Genomic DNA, 21,419 nt, shown 5'->3' with positions numbered 1-21,419 from the left:
ATCCGATACTGAATCAGTGACACTTATATTGAAACTTGAATCTACACTGCTGATTGTGTAGATCTTTTTAGCTGCTGGCAAGCTGAAGATGTGTGTGAAGCATCCATGTTTTAGAATTTGTAGCTCTTTTGCAACAACATCCATATTTGAAGCAGTATCTGCTGTCATGGCTATATGTGAGTCAAGACAAACATGAATGTAAACTGCAACTTGACTGATTAGCAGAGGTATACAACTACAAGGTGATAAATCTAGTTTCACATATCAAGTAGCAGTTGTTAAAACTTAAAGAAACATTGCTGTCATAGTAATGACAAACCAACACATCTTCTGTAGCAGTGATGTGTCTAAGCTCTAGATCTTGAGTAAATGGCATTGGCCGGGGTTTAACCTGTGAGAGCTGTCTCAAATTGATGGCTCAAACAACACTGTGAGCATTGCAAGTTCGAATATGTGCTCCTTCAACTTTTGTTGCGTGTCAGTCCCTCCCACTCTGCCATGTTTCTTGTCAGATCCCACGCTACTCTGCTCAGTCAAACACAAATGTCATGACTTGTTTTCAAAAGATTAAAGTTCACACTGACAGCTGAGCTCAAATGCAGAAACGCTGTTTGTACATCTCCATTTCTAGCCTTTATTAAACATTTTTACATGCCTCATCTGGCACATGTTTACACCATTCATCCTACTTGATACCATGTTTGTGACGCCAGATTAGGAATCATTATTCATATACAATCGTGTGTGTCCTTTCAAGTCTGCATGCTACGTGTATCGGTGCTCTATCATAGTATTTTTCAGGCTATACAAAGCTCATCACTGTATTGTAGTCAGCCTAAATCCTTAAACACCCTCTCAAAGATCCACAGTGTACATATTTAAACAACCTGTAGATTCCTGGCGCTCAGAGCACAACTGTGATCCCTGTAGCTGTTTATTTTATCTTAACTTTTGTTATTTTTGTGCAGCTCTTTAATTAAATTTGCTACTCTTATCAAAAGCAAAGCTTTCAATCTGCCAGGAGAAGCATACAAAGAAGAGGTAAAGTGGCCTGTGGCTTGGGAACAGCATAGGAAAAAAAAAAACCTTAAATGTCACTGAAAAGAAAAAAAAATCTGCATAACTTCATTTGAAGAAAAAAAAAAGCTGAGTGAAAAGATAATCATCTCATCTTTGAAACATACTCCAAAGGCCTTTTAATGAAAAATGTATTAGTCTCTACCCGGCCCAGTTATCAGCATCTCCTTATGAAACTGTCACCGTCCCTGCTGCGTCGCTCCACATTCAGATTTTTAGCTGAAAGCGGATTTTGTTGGCATTTTCCCGTCCCCTAGCTGCCGCTCCCCTGAGTGGGTTGTTGGATCGGAACAAATTGAAGACGGCACTTTGGACCTTGTCAGTCTTTAACCTCTCTCCCCCACTTGTTCTGATTCCTGCTTTGTCTCTGTCTTACTCACTCGCGCTCTTTTCCTGTCATGTCCCCGCTCTCCAAAAAAAGCCTCATTCATCGTCATACACACCTCTCTCCTGGCCTTTACCCCACTTTAAACATCTGTGAGTCTTTATCTATTGTCGTCACCTTCATCCTTTCTCTGTCTCCCTGTTTCACATTCCCACCCTGCTTCCCTTTCTGTTGCCTTATCTTCTCTGGTTGTCCTCACTGTCCCTTCACACTGTCTGTCCTGCCGAGGATCACTTTTGTAACTATGGTTACCGGCTTGCCACCATGTTGGAAAACATCATTATGCTTGCACAAAAAGAGATATCTTCCCCCAGCAGAGTCGTGCGGCAGGACAGCCTCGCTGCTCAGTAATTTCCATATGTTATAATGTAATCAGCTCTTCAGCCTTTAGCAACGCTTAATTGATTTTCATAGCCTTGCACAATAGATTGGAGATCCCCCCTCCTTTTAAATACCCATTCCTTCGTCGGCTTCTTTTCTCTTCTATTATTTGCACTGCAGTGTTATTTAAAGAATGTTTTACCATCAGATAGTGAGTTTAATGATCAGCTGTTGCTGGATTAATCGCCAGATATGCAAGCTAATGACAAAATTGGACTGATGGGGTATAACTACAGTCCATTGTAAGCAATGATACCCAGTGGTGGGGACCTCCCCAATCGCCTCCCTTAATCACAAGCACTTAAATCTATCTCCCTGTTTGATCAGCACATTAGCCCATCTAAATGCAATGTGAAGAAAATGAGATTACAGGGTTACTGCGTCAAGACACATCCCGACTTAAGGCCCATGGTTTTGAAATAAGCGGAATTCATTTCAAACCCCTGGCTTTTTTGCACCATCCCGTCTGTCTCACTCTCTTCCCATCCAGCCTGTATTTGTCTCTCATGCTTACTCTCTGACTTCTTAGTTTCATCCCTCTCCACCTTTCTCAGTAATATTACATCACCTGGTAAGATGGAATGAGTTGCAATAATCTTTTCATCCCTTTTTCTCCTATTCTGTTTCAATGTCATGAGCGTTGTATTAAGCGTCGGATCCCCAAGTTCATTTGAACGCACACTGGTAGGAAGAGATAACGTGTTCCACAGAAACAGTGCGATAGAGAGAAAGTTACTGAGGGAGGATAAAAGAAAGAGTTCATGATGGTTCAGACTGAGGAAAGTGGGACCAGACAAGGACAAGAGACAACAGGAGCTTGTGTATTCTGTTTAAAGTCCATGCCCATGGGCCACAGCAGCGTATTGATCAGGTTCTGTTGTTATGCTAAAGACGGGCTCTGAGATGATGCCATACACTCTTGGGCAAATTGATTATACTGAAGAGTGCATGGCTGGCTCCTCACTGGGCTGCATTAAAAATGATTTATGGACCCATATGTCCACTCCAGTCATGAGACCTGCTATATCATAAACACAAGTGTTAGGACTTTGACCATGGCACAAAGGCATGAACACACTGACAAAAAAAAAATAAAAATAAAAACACTAATAGATATTATAGACAGCTATTCTTCCCACATACAGTGCGTTCCTTCACAGCTCTGCTTCCCATCCTGTGTTCCTCCACCTCCGGAGAGGTTGTTTTCATGGAGATCTAAGTAATTAGATTGCCATTTAATCCTCCTGCCTGTGTGAATACAACTGCTATATTTGATTCTGTGTCCAATCAACACAATTTACCATGCCAAGCAATACTCTTAAAGGAGAACCTGGGTCAATTTAACAGATTTCAAACATCTCACTTAGAAATTTCTGCCCTTTATCAAGTTGAAACCTTGCCAGGCAGCTTTGTCAAAAACAAATCTTCTGTTTCGTATAGAGTTTCTGTTTTTCTGCACTTCCTGCACAGATGAAGCGTTTCAATTGATTGTGGCAGATTCAGGGAGCTGAATGTGGAGATTTGATGTTACTATGGCACCTGTTTGAAGTGTTATTGAGTGCATTTACATGGGCATGAATAACCCATGTATGAAGTTTATCGAGGTTATGATTGTATTTGGGATATGGTCTTTACATGAGCACAGAAAAATTTAGTCATCCATATTACCTGTATCTATGAAAAAATACTATACTGGTATACTAGACACTGATTACTGCGGCCAATATGAACCTGTGATGCTTACAAAAAAAAAAAAAAACGGCAAAGGGAGATTACTAACACTTGACAACTTCACTGCTGATTTCATCTCTGCTCTGATAGCCAGCAGCTGTCTGCTTTTAAAGCCGCCCACCGCCCCTTTCTCTCTCTCTAAACCACACACACACACACACACACACACACACACACACACACACACACACACACAAACACACAGCGTACTGAGTATGTCCTGAAAGGAGCTAATGTAGCGATACTCTTATATCACTGTCCCCAACATAGGGGAACTGTCCCTATCCTCACATAGGACAGCGAAACAGTGGATGAAGATTCACAGCCTCTTTCATTAAAGAAAGACAAACTCTGTTTAGTTAATTTGTCACATGCACCAGTTAAGACCACACACAATACACAATAACAAAAAGACTGAGCCGATGAATTAAATAGAGCTATAGGCAAGACAAAATACAAACAAATGACTGGAGCAGGTCCAGTTGCACTCCTAATGATTGGTCAAGCTCAAAAAATATACATTAGTGGTAGCAGATGTTCAGATCGTGGTGAATGTGTAGGGAACCCTGGGATCATAAACAGGATATTTATGTACATATAAACACACACATTGTATGGCTAAGTATGACCAAGACAAGGGACAAATCTGACCTTTGTCTGTGACCCCTTTATATAATATTCTTATAGTGTGTCTCATGGGATTTTAAAGTGCAGGTAAGAAAAATCTTGATAAGATGGATGGTAGGACCTCTCAGTGATACGTACGTATAATTGGCCCATATTCAAATGAGCACATTTTACCATAGCTTTTATCGCAGCAGCCTGCATTTTGCATATTTTAAATCCTCATTGGGAATTCAGGTCATGGCGATATATATACGAAACACCTTTCCCAACACACTAATGTTGAGTATAGGTACACTCTGAGCTGCCAAGAATATCTTGACAAAAAGAAGCGTAGAATGGAATTACTGATATTTCTTTTGAATATTGACGTGTTGTCACACTACAGTGTGTGCTCAAGCATTTGGGGGGGATTGTAAGCAAACGTCTCTAGTGTCTGCAGAGGCTGGTACAGCAGGGCAAGTATGGCCAGTCTTTACTCATGCAGGCAGAGCTGAGTTGGAGGATAAGTTGCCCAGAGAGAACAGGGCCTTCTCTTCCCCTAGGGGCCAAATCACATTAAACATGGTGCTGGCTAATTTATAACACCAGGCGAACTCCCATCTCAGCAGCTTGTCCTATCATCCAATCCTTTAACCCTGTACACAAACCAATGTTGTGCTCTTCCAGTGTCCTTCACATCATGTACCATAATTCAGCTCACCTCACCGCATCTCGCTGTCATTGAATTGTTGTAAAAAGCAACCGTTCTTGTTGTCCACCCTGCAGCCATTGCGGGCGGTCCTGCAGGATTTAAACACACTTTGCTTTACGACACGATGCACCTTCCTCAGTTCAAACATCAGAGGGAACAGAGCTGCGCCCTGCTCCTTCATTTTCAGGAGCCGATTGAAGTTTGGCCAGAGGCTTATCAGTTATTGAGAGCAGTAGATAGAAAATGATTTAAATGGTTCTTCAGAGGCAAACACCGGCTGAGTGGAACAGCAGTGTCCACTAAAAACAGTTTTATTGATCGCCTCTCACCCTCCTACTCTTTAAATCTCTTTTCTTTCTCATATTTCCCGCCTCCTGTTCTTTTACTGTTATACTTTTTCTGAGCACCAAACAAAAAAACACCCAGACACACATACAAACATGCACGCCAGGTTGTGTCATGTAATTTTAACTGTGAGCGAAGAGCCCTCATGGGGCTGCAGGCTGTCAGTCTCGCTGTGTATCAAAGAGGAAGGCTCAAGCCTGACAGAGGTGTTAGGACCTGCGAGGCTCTGTCAGGAGGTCAGGGCCACGGACTGATCCCACACAGTTCCACAGTAGGGCTGTAAGTGGTTATTTTTGTTATGATTAATATATAGATTTCACATGTGGCTCCAGGGATGGTTCACCACTTTAAGTCCAGACTGAAATATCTCAACAACTACCAGTGGGATTGCCATGAAATTCTGTACAGACATTTATGATGCCCAAAGGACGCATCCTAATAACTTTGGTGATCCCCTGACATTTCTTCTAGCACTATCCTGAGGTTTAATATCTTGATAAGTATTTAATGGGTTGCTGAAATTTGCTCGAAACATTCAAGATCCCCAAAGAAAAAAGTCAAATGACTGTGGTGATCCCTGACTTTCATTCAGTGCCATCATCAGGTCAGAATTTAAATTTGTAAAAATTTAAACTCTGAAACCTGAGCAAATAGGTTTGATTTATTTTTTCAGAAAACATTGGGGAAAGGCTATGAACAACTTTGAAAGAAATGTTCTAGAAATCCAAAAACGTTAGTAGACTTTGATTTTTTTTTAAAGGCTAGGGGGAAATTTACAGAAAGATATAATTTTAATTATTGTAATTATATATTTTAAATTATGTAACAGAGTTGTAATTTTTTAGCACTCCTCTTTGTAGTTTGTTTTACTTTACTTTTTTCTTTCTTTTTTGCTCATTTTCAGTTAATGTTCTTGTAACTTTTTATTAATTTCCTTCTAATTTTGGTCATTTATTTTTTAATTGCTCATCACCATCATCCCGTGTTCTTTTAAGAAATCAAGACAGTTTACTTACTAACCTTACTTAAAGGGTTAAGGTTATTGGTATTGGTACTGGTGTGATTATTTTCAAATGATACCCCATCTTAAGGAATACCCCAAGGTTTGAAAGCCCTACAGGACAACCATTCAAAAACTGCAAACTTTACTGCAAATCTCCACATCTGAGTAGCTCGAACCAGACACAGTTGTCCCATTTTCTGGATAAACTTCAGAAACAATTAATTATCAAAAAAGTATGCCAATTAAGTTCCTGCTGACCGACTAATTGGTAAAACGACTTCTTGTCTCAGCATTATTTCACATAACACTAAAGAAACTTTGGCAGAAATTTACATATATTTACAAACACACACACACACACACCTTCATAAAGAGAGAACTGTAACATGGCAGACTAATGACTTTGGACTCACGTCCTTACTGGTTGTCAAATCAATGAAAGGGAATTTGAAAGTATGCAGAGGCTCAGTTGGCTTGGCAACAGCACACAGTGATAATATTTCATGATGCTTGGATGATAATTAATTGCACCTTTCATGGCCTTGTGCTCACTCATTCTATAGTGTGTATCCTCTCTGCTTTTCAACCTTTCTCTAAGTCCAGCCAACCATTCACCTGTTACAACCCCTTCAGTGAATCAAAGGGTGTCAGCGGACAAGGAGAGAATCAAACAAAGATGTATAGATTGAGAGAGAATGAGAGCAGTGTGTAAATGTCACACCTCCCTGTGTGCTCATTAATAGCATCCACATTAGTCTTGCATCTCCTTCTCTTCACTGTTCCTTTTCCACCTGTTCACTTTCCCCTCAAGGAGAAAGGACAGGGCACATTTGGATCATCATGTCTTTGAAGAGGAATGGCTACTAACCTGTAAATAATGCATGCACTGTTCCGGCATGTGTCGCAGTTGGCCGTGTCCTGTCCGGTTCGATAGGAGAGTCTGCGGGAAAGATAAGAGTTGTGAATGAGTAATTACAGGTCTTGTTAAGCTGCTCCCCCCCACCTTCCTTTCTCATCTTGTTTGTCATCCCTTGTTAGCGGTACCCAAGTAAATGAGGGTGATGAGGAGTCACGCTGCCCTCCTGAGTGGCCTGTGCCCGGCTGCCGTGGCAGGAAGAGCACAGTGTCGGCCATTAGCTGTGACTGACTGATTTGAGGTCAGATAAGGCAAAGTAGAACACCAATAGTAGACGAGTTTCTGGGCTGCATTGAAAGTAATTTTCATCAAGGAGTTACCGTCTAAGTTTACAATTAAATTACAAATACTGTGATAAAATAATAAAAATAGGTGTGACTGCAACTAATAACTATTTCATTATCCATTAATCTTTTGATTATTTTCAATGTTTTATTTTATAGTGATAGCCATGGCCAGAGTATTATGTTCAAGAGGTTGTCCATGCGTGTGTCCCATTCTCGTCAATGTGATATCTCAAGAAAGCTTTTAGGGAATTTCTTCAAATTTGGCACAAGCATCCACTTAGACTTATTGATGAACTGATTAGATTTTGATGGGCATACGTCAAAAGTCAAGGTCACCGTGAACTCTTTTGTCTCGTTCTTGTTAAACCAATATTGCAAGAATACGCTGAGGGAACTTTTTTAAAATTGGCAGAAACGTCCACTTGGACTAAGTAATGAACTGATTAAAATTTGGCGGTCAAAGGTCACTGTCACTGTGACCATGTATCTGTCTCATTCTCATAAACCAGATATCTCAAAAACACCTTGAGCGAATGTCTTCAAATTTGGCACAAACATCCATTTTGAGTCAAGGATGAACTGATTAGAATTAGGTGTTCAGGGATCAAGGTCACTGTGACTTTGCATCTATCTTATTCTCATGAATGCAGTCTCTCAAGAACACTTTGTGGGAATTTCTTGAAATTTGGCACAAACGTCCACTTGGACTCAACAATAAACTGGTCAAAGGTCACTGGGACCTTGCATCCATCTAATTCTTTCAAAGGCGATATCTCAGGAAGGCCTTGAGAGAATTTCCTTAAATTTGGCAGTAACCTCCACCTTAACTTAATAATGAACTGAGAATTTGGTGGTCAAAGGTCAAGGTCACTGTGACCTCACAAAACATGTTTTTGTCCATAACACAACATTTCACACAAACGTCTGAAGGATAAATGATGAAGTGATGATATTTTATTTCATCTAAAAAGTCAGTTTCTTATTGTCATCTTCACTGTGACATCATAAAGTAATGCATAAGGTTCTGTTTATGGCCATTATTGAGTGCCATTACCAAGGAACAGAAGAGGAGAAGTTTGGTCAGATTCTTAATTGGTGACACTAATCCTAAAAATCTGCTGAGCCCTCATGTTTTTACAGACATTATTGTAAACTGTACCTTCAGCTTTACTGGTTGAAGGAGGCAACAACAAGCATTAACTCTAACCTTGGATGTAAATGTGAGAAAAATGCCTAACGCAGTCTCCCAGAGTCCTATATGACATCTGTATCTACTTTTCTTAATATCAAGGCTTTTTACTCCCACTGGAGAAATCCCATTATTGATTAATCCATTCTGTACTAGGTAGTGTTGTAAAACACACAGTTATAGTTATCCTCAGTAAGAACATTTTTATAACCAGTTATTATCTGAAAAATACAGAAATGGAAATGAGATGGGACCTCTAAGCAGATAAAATTTGACAGTTTTGCTTAGGACAGCAGCCATTCGGCTTTATACTGTCGGCTCGTCTTAATTTTGTTGATATTGATTCACCGAACTCTCATTCAAACTCATCAATATCCTATTATAATACATCCTGTGTCTCCTTATATATCGTTCTATTATCAGTTGCCTCTGAAATAAAATATTGTCATTGAACCAAGTCTCCATTTTAGATTCCTATTTCCCTTGGGGCAGCTAAAGACCATGTTATGGCCCTGGAGGGATCTACTTGGTTACATGCTTCATGGGCTCAATGGCTTTTTTATTGGATTGGCATGTGGAAATGTGCATATTGATTGACAGTAATAGTTTCCTCCTATAATTAATGACATGTTAAAATGGAAGTACTGTGAACTCACTTCACCAATGACAAGTAGGAGATCTTCTGCTCATTTTTGGTGGGGTTACACAGCTGCACCAACAGAAGCAGTCTTGTAAGTAAAACTGGCCTTTTTGGAGCTGATATTTACCCAGGTATCATGCTTCATCAACCACTCTCCTTCACAATGAAGTGGTTATATAGAGTCACACAAAGACGCTTCTGAAAACAAGTGTTCCTTTACTAAAGCAGTTTTTTAGCAGTCTTCACAGTGGTTGAAAGGTAAAAAAAATCTGTCAAAAGGTCAAATTGTTTCGGTTGTATTTGCCCCATTTTGGGGATATCTATTTTAGACATTTATTTCCTTTCCCCATTTCAGTGGGTGTCAGTAGAATTTAATTTTAGGTGCTCACAGCAATGGAAAACTTAGAGCAACATATCTTTTCAGAAACTATGTCCTCGTTTCTCTGGATCTCAGTTCAACAATGGAAAAACCATTCACTATGAGGTAATGGGGATACTGTTATGAGGGGGGATGTTGCTGTTTAATTTAGGTTTTCAGTGGTTTTTTATTTGTTTATTTTATCCCTATTTATATTTAGACAAAAAAAAATAAACAAACAAGAAGCCCCAACTCATTTCTATGAGAGACCTGGCTAAGGTAACAGCCATGCCGAATCACAACATATCAAAATACAACATGATATATAAACCTTCACAAAAATTAACACCCCAAACGAAATTCCATTTACCTTGGGTATAGGCAAAAATCTTAGTGGCCACAAGATGTAAGAATTTGTGTGTGTGTGTGATTATTTTTTATTTTTTTATTTTCATTAATAGCAACCAATATGATACCCACCTCCCTTCCATGGATATGTATAAACACAAGAGGAAAAAAACATTCAAAGTAAGACTTTTTAAGTCTTTCAGAATTTTTTTAGAGTGTTTAATGCTCTGATCATAGATTTTGAGAAAAACGCCCTCAAATTTATATCAGTGGTTTCACAAAATTGCCTCTTTAAAACAGTCACTCAAAACACTCAAAGACACTTAAAAACTATTATTCAGTCTTTGGTCAGTGTAGTTTAAATATCTTTACTTACAGGTAATTCACAATAATTTAACATGACTAAAATGTTTCGTCCAGGAAGAGATGGTTTTTCCATTGGTGTTATGCATTTTGGTCACAGAGAGCTCTTTATTAACTTTGTTAAGGTAAATATTAATCCACTGTGATTCTTGTGTGTGTGTGTGTGTGTGTGTGTGTGTGTGTGTGTGTGTGTGTGTGTGTGTGTGTGTGTGTGTGTGTGTGTGTGTGTGTAATTTTGTCAACCAACCCTTCGCTGTCATTAGTTAGTGTTTCTGAAATGAACATTGCTGCAAAATCCATCGGATTCTTCTCCTCATTGACGTCAATGTGCTAACTTTAACATTTAGTTCTTGTCTCTAATCTTTGCAGTAGCAGAGACATTTTTCAATTCTCCCTCTCTTGTCACTCTAGTCACGCTGTCCATAAGGTGCAGCACCAATAAAAATTAAGCTGCTATCATAAATTTCTCTGTATCTACTCCTCTCCGTGCTTCATTCTCTGACAGGTATATGAGCGGTGTTGATATCAATATTGTTACTTAAGGATGAGGTAATGGGGAGAGTGTGAGAGGAGGATGAGTGCAGTGATATGGGGAAGTTTGCAGCTTGGATTAATTGTAATTAAGGGTCTTGCCATTAGAGAGGGGTTAATAGTGCAGTGCAGCGGGGATGTTCAAAGCCGTCCTCCCAGGTGAGCCGATCAATAAGCAGCTGATGGGGTTCGCGGGCAACTGGGTCACGTCCTTTAAACAACTCACCCTTACTCTCTCTATCTCTTGCCCTCACGCTGTCTAGATCTCTTTCTCCCTCCATCTTTTGTCCCTCCCTGCCCCCTCTCTCATGCTGAGTTGATAAGAGAAAATAAGAGAGCAGAGCTCATTTCAGCAAGCCTCCCTGGGGAGAACGGAGCCAAAAGTGCCATTAACAGTATATTTATCCATCCTACCCCCTTTGTGCTACTAGGTAAGATCCCCCAAAGGTCACTGAGTGGGTGGGAGGCTGAAGGCACAAAAACATGCACACATACACAGCGTTAATAGACAGGCTAGCAACAAGTCCCCCCATGAGAGTGATTAATTGGGTCTAGCCTGCCAACACTGGCTGATGATGCAGCAAATTTATTCCCGAGCTTTGTGCTGTTGGATGCAGCCAATGATGTACTCTGGAGCTGCATCACACCTTTCACACTGTGCTGTATGCCCAGGGCAGAGCTGCACCCGAGGGCATTGTGTAAGTGTGTGATGCATGCATGGCGTGTGGGGACATAAGGTGAGTCAGTGTGCTCCAAACTTAAAACTTTTTTCCCAGCAGCTTTGTAGGAGCTGCTCAAGCAATTTCTAAAGTTCTGATAACACAATAACAAATGGAGATGTGGCCTCGCCCCTCCTTTTCACCCTCACTCACTTTCTTTCAGATGCTTGCTTTCTACCTGTTTTCCCCCTTACTGTTTACATTCTCGTTGAGTAGCAAAGTGGGAGATGTTATTTTGGGTGTTTGAGGTTTGGAAGTCCTGTTCATTTTCTGCATTGAGGGTGTTAGGTGACACTGGTCACTGGTCACTTCCAATATATGTATTAACATAAATAGGGCTGCCCCTTGAAAGTAGTACATTGAAATCATCAGTGGTAGACCACTCAGATGACAAAGATTGCCTAATGTAAGCCGTTTGTCTTTATTATTATTACTTTTTTTGTTAGTCAGTGTGCTGTACAGTGTGCTTCTAGTGACGTTTTGCTCTCCAGATTTTTTCTGTGGAGTGAGAACTCTTGACTTTCACACACCTTGCACATACATAAGGCACTTTGCACCATGTACTTATATTGTCTGTTGTCTGCTACCTGCCAAGGGACTACGGATGTACATCAGTGGTCCTGCAAACTGTGGCAATTTACAATTGTATTTTATACTGATGTTCATTAATATGCTGTGTCCCTTTTCAATAAACATTATATTAATTAAAGACTAAATTGATTAACCATCTGGATACCTATATGAGGACATGCTCACTGAGTAAGGATGCCAACACACAAAGGCCTTAAATGCAGCTGAATTATACTGGGCAGAGTTTGTTGTTTGGTTGTTTTTTCTGGACATGCATTGATTCCTTGTTTCACAGTCAGTGTTTTGTCTATGTTCAAAGTAAAATTTAAATAGGGCTGCAGGGTAGCATTTTCTCCCTGTTGAGGTGGAGAGGAGGGTACGGGATACACCAGGCCTTTAGACTGGAACTGTACCTTATATGGTCACATGTGACAATATAAATTGATGGATTAATTAAATCACAGAGCCTAAATTCTGATTCATCACTTTAAATTAGTTCACTTTTTGATTCTGGCTGCATTTGCGATGAAATCTGCAACTATTGTTGATTTTTTTTTCAGTTGCGATGATGAAGTGAATTTCCTACTGCATTGATTTGCGCCTCTGACTGGTGTCTTCACAATGAATCCTTAGATTGAGGTTGCAACTGTCGTTCTCTTTCTCCCTTTTTTTCCCATTCCACTGACTTGTTTTCTTTCTCCTGAAGCAACACAGAAAAGGGGAGAAATAAAAGGAAAAATTTAAAGATCATTACTATGGCTAGTTGAATGTAGAACAGATATCAATGGAATAGTCGACTCTGTTTTATTAAGACTACCAAAGCCTTTTTTTCTATGGCTTTTTTCTTTTTTGCATGTGTGTGTTTGTATAGGGCAGAATTGTGTTTTTCATTGCTCTCAGCGTATTGTGGCACATTGTTTTTGAGCGGCATGCCACGAACACATGCGTCATGATGAATGCACACAGTGTTGCACTTCCTCCCTTGAAAAATGAATGTCATACAACATAAGCAGTTATATATCACACATAATTGCACTCGCAGTATCTATAGCCGGTGGGCACTGCTATTTGTTGTGTCAGTGACATTTATGTAAGGGGAGCATGAAGCTAATGTAGTGTGACTAAAGCAGCATTAGAATACTTGCTTGGTTCACTTAAAAAAATGTAAATATGTACAGGAAGGCGTGCTTGTATAGAAAAGTGGAGGTTTTGGTTTGGCTCAGATGGATTACAAGAGGCTTACACTGCTCAATGACTTTAACTGCAGGCTTTGTAATTAACGTATGGAAAGACTGTGATTGTTTCTTTATGTATGTGACCAGATGGCACAATTAAACAGCAGTCACCAATTTTTATTTACAAATGAAGTCTCTCCTCTCTTTTCCTCTCCTCTCCCTCCTGCCACTTTAGACACATCTGATAAGCCAGATGTGCTCGGCAACACAGAGAAGATGGCTCCCCATGCTGCACCACATGTCCGCTCACTTTTTCACTCACACAGCACACTTTTATGAGTGTGCTGATAAGGAGATTAAGGCTGCCTTGTGTGAGATTGAAAGAGGATAATTGCTTTTTCAGATGGTGTAAACTCACACCGTTGAAGGATCTGCCTCTTGCTTGAGCTCCGTTGAATAGTTTTACACTCAAGTTGATATTGAGAGTTGCTTTCAAACACTTTGAAGCATTTGTGGTCGTATGCTGTAAGCCTGACAGGTGTGTCTGTGTGGTTAATTCCCAAAGGGTCTGGACTCCAGGTTGGTATGATGTTGATTATATGGATTTTCTCACTCCGTACCTCTCCACAGTGCCGGTCAAAACAGATAGGGATCTGAGTGCCGAGCCCCAGCAATTCACTTCAGCAAATTGGCCATTTTGTTTGCCTCATCCCTTTGGATAGACAATCCTCTATTTCAGCGGGCTAGATGCTATCTGCAGCCCTTTTGTATATACTCAGTATCCATTGGACAGTAAATGGCTTTTTCACAGGCCATGGCTTTTTCAAAGGCCTTGGACTTACTAGATAAACATGGCGAGCGGCTCGATGAGGCCAATTGTTAAATTTCTACTTTTTGTTCAAGCAAGTGTCACTCTGATATGATATCCTCTTTTAATTAAATTCCCATGTTTAAAATTTGATATATTGAAAATATATAAATAAATACATAAAAAAAGTTCATCCCCAAATCACTTTCCCCTCCTACCTGTGATGCTATTGATCTATCTAGATTGTTTTGATGTGTGTTGCCAAGTGTTGGAGATATCGGCTGTAGAGACGTCTGCCTTGTCTCCAATATAACAGAACGAGATGGCACTTGGTTTGTGGTGCTCAAAGCACCCAAAAAATTAAAGAAAGAAAAAATTCAAAGAACTCAACAGGAGTGACCAAGATAATCCACAGACCTCTGTGTTAGAGGTGTTGGAACTTTTTTCTCTCTACCAAGCTGCACCTGCTAACTGTGTCACCATGCAGAAGGAAGCGTGCATCTACTCATCGACAAAGGCTGGTGGTCATGACATCCTGAGCTGTAAACATTAATGGTGTCCTCCTCCGCTGAGCTGTAATGTTAGCTAGCCCAGTGGGGATAGGTTAGCTAGAATTTCATGCACTCCTCATCTTTTGCACATTGGCGGATGTAATTCAGTAGAAAGTAGTTTCTACATGTAACTGCTCACAAAAAGGTCTGTGGATTATTTTGAGTAGCTGGGTCATGATTTCTGGGAAGAGACATTGCTGCTAAGCTCTTCAAATGTTTTTTTTTTTTTTTTTGGCCCCGAGCAACACAAGCTGAGTGCTATCTCTTTCCATTATGTTGATGGAAGACAGAGTCCCTACAGCTGATATCTCCACACTCTGCAACTCACACCAAAACAATCTGGATTGATGAAAAGCACTACAGGTAAGAGGAAAAATATAAATCTTTGATTTTGGGGTGACCTATCCCTCAAAGTATTCTTATTAATTCTTGAGGAAACTACTGGCGGATGCAGGCTGCGTCATCACTTATACTGATCTCACACACATCGTTATATATTTAGTGGCTGAATCAGCTCAATTTTAAAAATAGTGACAACATATCAGCTATTTCCTGGCCTTGGGTTTAACATGGTTGAAAGGCCACATTCATAGTGTGTCATACAAGGGGTCATCAAACCACTTGGATCATATTGAGGGAGATGAAATGTCTGTAAATGAGTTTTCAGCAGGTCCGTCATATCTGGAGGGAAATCATCAAAGAGACACTGCTGTAATAGCACTGCAGGGCACATCCAGGTAAAAGCCACATCATCCCAGCTACATGCAGCTGTGATCTCTTCTTCAACACTCTGTTCTCCAGTCAGGGTCCGACTGAACAGCTGTCACAGATACAAGCTTGTCCCTAAGATCTAGAAATAATGTGACACATCAAGAGGATACTTTTCCCGCTCATGCTGAATGATGAATGTGCTCTGTGTCTCTGATGTTTGACTTGGCTTAACCCTGTGAACACAAGGCCAGGCCCTTCTCTCAAATGGGATTTCTCAGTATCCTCACATTTTTATTTATTTTTTTGCCAATGAATACTTGTCACCAGTGTAAAGTAGGGAGGCACCAGTCCAGTTCACTCAATCAGTATCGGCCCCAATACTGACCCTATTACGGAGATCAGCCATTAAGTGACAGATCCACACTTTCTTAGTCAATGTTATAAGAAAGGTCAGTGTTCAAGCGGTCAGTACAGTCACGTTTGTCCGCCAACTCAGTTTTAAGTGTTACAGCAATCTCTGGCTTCTGTACCGTACATTAATATGATTTAAACCAGTTCAATTTAGTGATCTGTGCAGATTTAAATTAGGGAAAAAAGAGGGCTACAAGTATTGGATAGGTACTCATTCAGTATTGGCAGGTACTTTGAGGTGAAGTATTGGAATCGTCATCGACAGAGAAAAAATCTAATTGGTGCATCTCTAGTGTAAAGCACAGGCTATTAGTGAGATGTCTTACCCTTCTCTGTGGGCCTCCCCCTTCTCCAGCTCCTGGATGACCCCCAGCAGCACCTTGATGGTCTCTTGACTGGAGCTGATGAGATTTTCCATGGCCTGGAGCTGTGCTTTAACATCCCCGTCCTGATTCATAGGCACTATTTGCTTGCAGGCCTCCTGTGTTTGGTTGGGCGGTGCCCCACCAGCCTCACCACCTCTGCAGGGTGTCAGAGGCTCCTCCATGCCCCGTAGAGGCCGGGCAGATAACTGTCCGGTGTGGCACTGTGCCTGTGTTGTACAGCCTCCGCTGGAACGTGGTAGCGTTTCACTCTGCAGCCCGTTGAGCTGCAGGGCTTTCTTCCGCTTGCTCCGCACAGATGGACTGTCCAGGCACTCCACCTGCGTAAGGGAGTTCCAGGCGATGGGGCCTGTAACCTTGGAGGCCCTGTCCGGCAGGGTTCGGGACGAGCCCTCCTCCAGATTGAGCAGCTGCCTCTTGGCCAAGCGGTCTGTGTCGGCCTCCCTGTGTTGTAATCCTGTCCTGGCTTTGGATGGGACACTGCAGAGCTGGTACTCTGCCTGTGCTCCGGCTCCGCTTCCTCTCTGTGTGTCTGCAAGGCAGTCTGTGTCTGCAGAGCAACTGAGCAGCAGAGCGTCAGAGCACAGGCCATCAGGTGCAGTGTGCTGCTCCACTGTGGCAATGCACTCATTAGTATGGAGCAGAGCCCTGGTCCTCCGGACTCCACTCCCCCCGCAGGCTCCCTCCTCCTCCTCTTCATCTAAACCCTGCTCAGCAGCCTTGGACTGTTTCACCTCCATGACAAAACCGTTATTCTGACCTTTATAAGTTTCCACAGCCGCCACGTGTTTAAAAGTGTGACCTTTCTTGCGCTCAAAGGGAAAGGTCTGATAGCGTTTCTTCAGGTCAGGGGATGTCTGCACACCCGTGCTCCTTGTGACGTTCGGGATAGATCTGCGGGCAGGGACAGTCATGTACTTGCGGTACGCCACTTTGTATGAGATCGGCTTGCCGCCTTTCCCTGCTGCCTGCAACTCCGCCTCCCTTTGCTCATTCTGTGCCTCACAGATATCCTTGAAACGCACTTGCAGGGCCTTGTTTCGCTTCCTCACCTGTCGACTGGCTTCCAGGGAATACTTCACCTCCAGTGCCAGCGAGGTGGAGGGCAAAGGCGCTGCCTCCGAGTCAGACTCTGAGTTGGTGAGCATGCATTTGCCACCCTCCTTGCTCACCATGTTTCCTGAGGGACATGGAAAAAGACGCTGTGTTAATCATCAGTAATGGACGGCTTAGACAAAGACCCTGGCCTCACTACTACATCCCACTCGACAGAACACACCCGCTGTCTAAGCTCAGGGAGAAGGGAGGAACCTGTGCAGTTATTTAATGAATATTATTAAAATGTGCCTTTATCACACACTTGTCATTATGCATGCCAAAAAGCATAGCAAATATGAATTTTAAAGGAGCAGACCTTTCATATATTTGAATATAGTATAACAGGAATCATTGAGTTTGACATTGGAGTTTCCACAGTTGACACTGAAGGCGTGGCGATGCCATGTCTAAAGATTCCATATGCATACACTTTATATTTACCCTAGAAAGAAAACCCTTTCATTTCCTTTTTATTGCCAGTTGGCGAGGGTCTTTTGTGCTTGCCAATCCTTCTGTGTTTATTTACTGAAAAACTGCAAGCGTTATGGTTTAAGCGTGCCCTAAAAATAATCTTAGCAGATATCCGTGGTGCATTTAATCTTCTTCTCTGTGAAAAACCAGTAACTCCAATTTCAGCATCATTTCCATCCATTTATCGTTGCCAGTTAAAGCTGCTTTGACTATCAGTTCCTCCTGCTCGTAGTTGATGAGCGTCTCTGTTTGTATGGGAGCTATCAGACACTGCGCTTACAATCATACACACCCCCCAACACACTTAGTTAACAGAAGCAATATACTGTTGACTCCTTTGAAGAATGTGCCTGAGGTCTGCAGTTTATTTCTATGGTTCATTAGGTTCAGCAGGATTCTTCACTGTCTGACCTTTCTCTCATACAGTTAATAATAGAGCAAAAATAGAATTTTGGGCCTATTTGGAGGCACATTTTCACTACTCTGGCATATGTGAGCATGCCATCTCTTCATTTTGAAAATTTTTAATGAACAGAAACAGGAGAATACGCTGACAAAATGGGGATGATAGCTGCAAACTTTTTGACAGAGAACTGTACAGCAACCTCCTGAGGAGAAACATCCCAAGCCGAGATATGAACCTAAGATATGAATTATCTTTACTTCCGCTCCCTCAGGTAATGGTTGCAGCATCTCAACTCTGCAGTTTGCCTCTGATGCTCTGACAGGAATATAATTCTCCTTTTGCGTGCTGATTTACAATAAGCAAACACTCCACATGCTCATACAGATTCTGAATCAGATAGGACAATTATCCGTCTCAGCTTATCCGCCATGACTGCTCTCTGTCAACAGGGAACCACTTCCTATTTCAAGCCTGTCTGTTTACTTACCTGGGAGCTATAGAATGGACATTTTGTTTCACTGTCTCCTCCATCACATTATCGCTTTGGCTCTGCATTATTAAATTATAGTCTCCGTTTCTGCTTAGAGAGAGACAGCCACCAATCTTTATCTATCACAGCTAAGATCTAACATAACAGTCTTTTAGATAGACATTGATAGCCCCTTGTAGATGTGCAGTATCATCTGTAAATATGGTAATTTTGAACGTTGGCATAATCTTTCAATAATGTTCAGGGATTTAGCAACATTTTCACAGCAATATATGAATAAAAGCCATCATATTGCCAACTAGCATGCTCAAAATTATGATGTTCTTGCTTACAGTGTTTGTAAAACTCTTTTAAATCCACCATAGACCTTTTTTTTCTTTTTTTTTGGCATGGACAGAGGAACTTCTTTTGGGGGGGGCAGCAGGTCAACAGTATATGTCACATGAAGTGGTATCACCTAAAAGCTGGAAACCTGAAGATCCATTTTAGGGACACCTCACCACTGTGTGTCAAGTTTTTCTCATCGTCATAAATCTATATAATAGTCATTGTGTTTTGGCTAGGCACCTATTTAAACTTTGAAAGTTTAGAGTGTATAGCACTTTACAGCATTATGATGGACATATGTGATGACCATTCCCATCCTCATAAGTTATTGCATCATCTTTTGGGTTGAAAATGTTTGTTACACAGGTTTATTGAGTAACTTAAGCATTTTTTTACCACTCAAAGACTGATACAAGTCGTGGAAAAAAAAAATTCAAAATGCCACATTCAGGTCTTGAGGTACACGACAGAAAAATTCATGCTGTGATTTGGTAGCAAAAACTGTTGTTTTGATATTTCGATAAGAATTGCATTTTTCTGCAATTGGATGGCGAGCACTTCTGTTCAGGAAACTGCGGAGAAACCCTTTATTGTCAATATACCCAGGAAAGTAGCATATCCTCTCAATGCCTGAGGCCTCTAGTTTATGACTGTAAGTTGTTTCGAGGCTGTGATTGGCCAAGAAGTCAAAACAGGTTATTTTATACAGTGATGTCCATTTCAAAAATATGGTTTCACTACAAAGAAATTACTACGGGGACTTACATCCATTTCCATTAATACCCAATTTATGCAATTCCAAAACTGTTCAGGCACCCTGATATGCAGAGATATTCAAATACAATATTGTAAAGTAACTTAAATGTTATAAAATGAAATAACTCATTTCATCTTAACCTGAAAGGTCAAGAGACCCCAGTAAAATGGCCATAATAGGTTTTCCCTCTACAATATTTAGCCCCATTTTGGAGTGTTATTTAGCTCCCTTTCCAACATGCTAAGGCACATCATAACTTTCAGTGGCCTGTCTCGTGTGCCAGATACCAAATATCTCATAAGCACTGGGACTCTTTTTGTAAAAGTTCTGTCAAAAGAAACCCGCAGTCGAATCTTAAAAAGCCATTACAGACAGATGGGCCCAGCAATGTTACAGATTGACAGTCCACCCCTGTAACTATCCAAACATTTCCCAGTAATGTCACTGGAAAGACTTTTGTGAGAACTGCACAGCATGCCCATATAGACAGGTTAGAGATGGCAGCTTTCTGCTGTGCAGGCAGATGTTTGTTTGATTCTCAACAGACAGGTAATTACGGATGTGTCCAAATGACCAGGGAGTACAGTGCAATATTTGTCGAGGCTGACTACACGCCCAACACAGAAGACATTAGGAAAGATATTCTGCCAGCAGTAACAAGGCTATGAGAGGCACTTCTGCAATACATAACAGGAATCAGTCATACACTTTTTGTTTTGTCTCACCCCTAAAGACATACCGTGACAACATATCCTCAAGAAAGTATCAGTCCCAGTCAGTGCAGTTACGAGCAGAGAAAGGTCAGGGGAATATGAAAAAAGCACATAGTAAGTGGAAACACGGTGTTTTGATAAACCTCTCCACCTTGTATTGTATGCATAAAAGCACTTGCCGACTCCTGACCTCCATTGCCATTGTGTTGATTGAGCTGTGAAAGCAGAGTGACGTACCACAATGTAAAGGGGAAGAGCCAAGGCTCCATATAGCACAATCCAATACATAAATTTTCCAATTATTCCCGCTGCTGTGCAGCATTAACATCATTTCAAAGATTTTTTTTCCCCTTCCTCTAACTGTTTGACCATGTGACGTTTATTCCCAGACTATTATCTATTCACCAGCATGACTGTGCTTTCCTGGTCCATCACTGTCAGTGTCCTCTCCATGTTTGTGCAAAGGATGACATTTTGAATAAGAGATTAAACTGTTACCCTGCACGCCCTCTCCAAATGAGGTCAGCGAATACTTCTAAGCCAGACCCAAATCAAACATTATATTCAATATGTGCAAAATTATATCTGATTACAATTCAAGATGCCACACTGCTCTGAACCATCAAATCTAGAGACATGAATTTGGTTGGTCAGGACAAACAGCAACAGTGTTTTCTGTACTCCCTACACACAGCCTCCACAATGCATACAGTTTCACGGTATTGTATCATATCCTCATTTAAATTTGATCCTTTTTGACATGTCAGTACTGCAGGCTGAATGATGTGTCCCTGGCTCCACATATCTGATTTGTTACCCATTGGGTTTGGGCCCGGGCGACTGTAGCAGCACTCGTATCTCACCTCGGGCTGGAACACCACCCCCTGGCTCCTTGCATAAACAGCATGACTCATCACGCAAGGCTGTGACAACTGCCCCTTTACAGGGTGGCCCTGA

At 41.2% G+C, this 21,419-nt stretch overlaps 2 protein-coding genes across 5 annotated transcripts in view; one reads left to right on the top strand and one right to left on the bottom strand.

Annotated features, from left to right (window-relative positions):
• The window catches only part of dock1 (dedicator of cytokinesis 1), a 243,654-nt gene that overhangs the window by 113,934 nt on the left and 108,301 nt on the right, over positions 1-21,419 (top strand). The window lies entirely within an intron of this gene.
• Positions 1-21,419, bottom strand: part of insyn2a (inhibitory synaptic factor 2A) — a 46,455-nt gene that overhangs the window by 14,017 nt on the left and 11,019 nt on the right. Inside the window, exons 2-4 of one of the 2 annotated variants that reach the window (XM_088070342.1) lie at positions 16,144-17,380; positions 12,748-12,861; positions 7,109-7,180 (exon numbers count right to left, since the gene is read on the bottom strand). In XM_088070342.1, the coding sequence (XP_087926468.1) occupies positions 7,109-7,180; positions 12,748-12,861; positions 16,144-17,375 (1,418 nt within the window). In that variant the 5' untranslated portion in view covers positions 17,376-17,380. The remainder of the gene's footprint in view (positions 1-7,108; positions 7,181-12,747; positions 12,862-16,143; positions 17,381-21,419) is intronic. The other variant, XM_088070343.1, reaches the window with a different exon arrangement.

This window comes from Plectropomus leopardus, chromosome 19 (assembly GCF_026936395.1).
Source record: "Plectropomus leopardus strain MGB_pleo_1.0 chromosome 19, ASM2693639v1, whole genome shotgun sequence".
Lineage (NCBI taxonomy): Eukaryota > Metazoa > Chordata > Actinopteri > Perciformes > Serranidae > Plectropomus > Plectropomus leopardus.
Note: the sequence above shows the minus strand (reverse complement) of the source record. Positions and strands in the feature narration are given on the sequence as shown.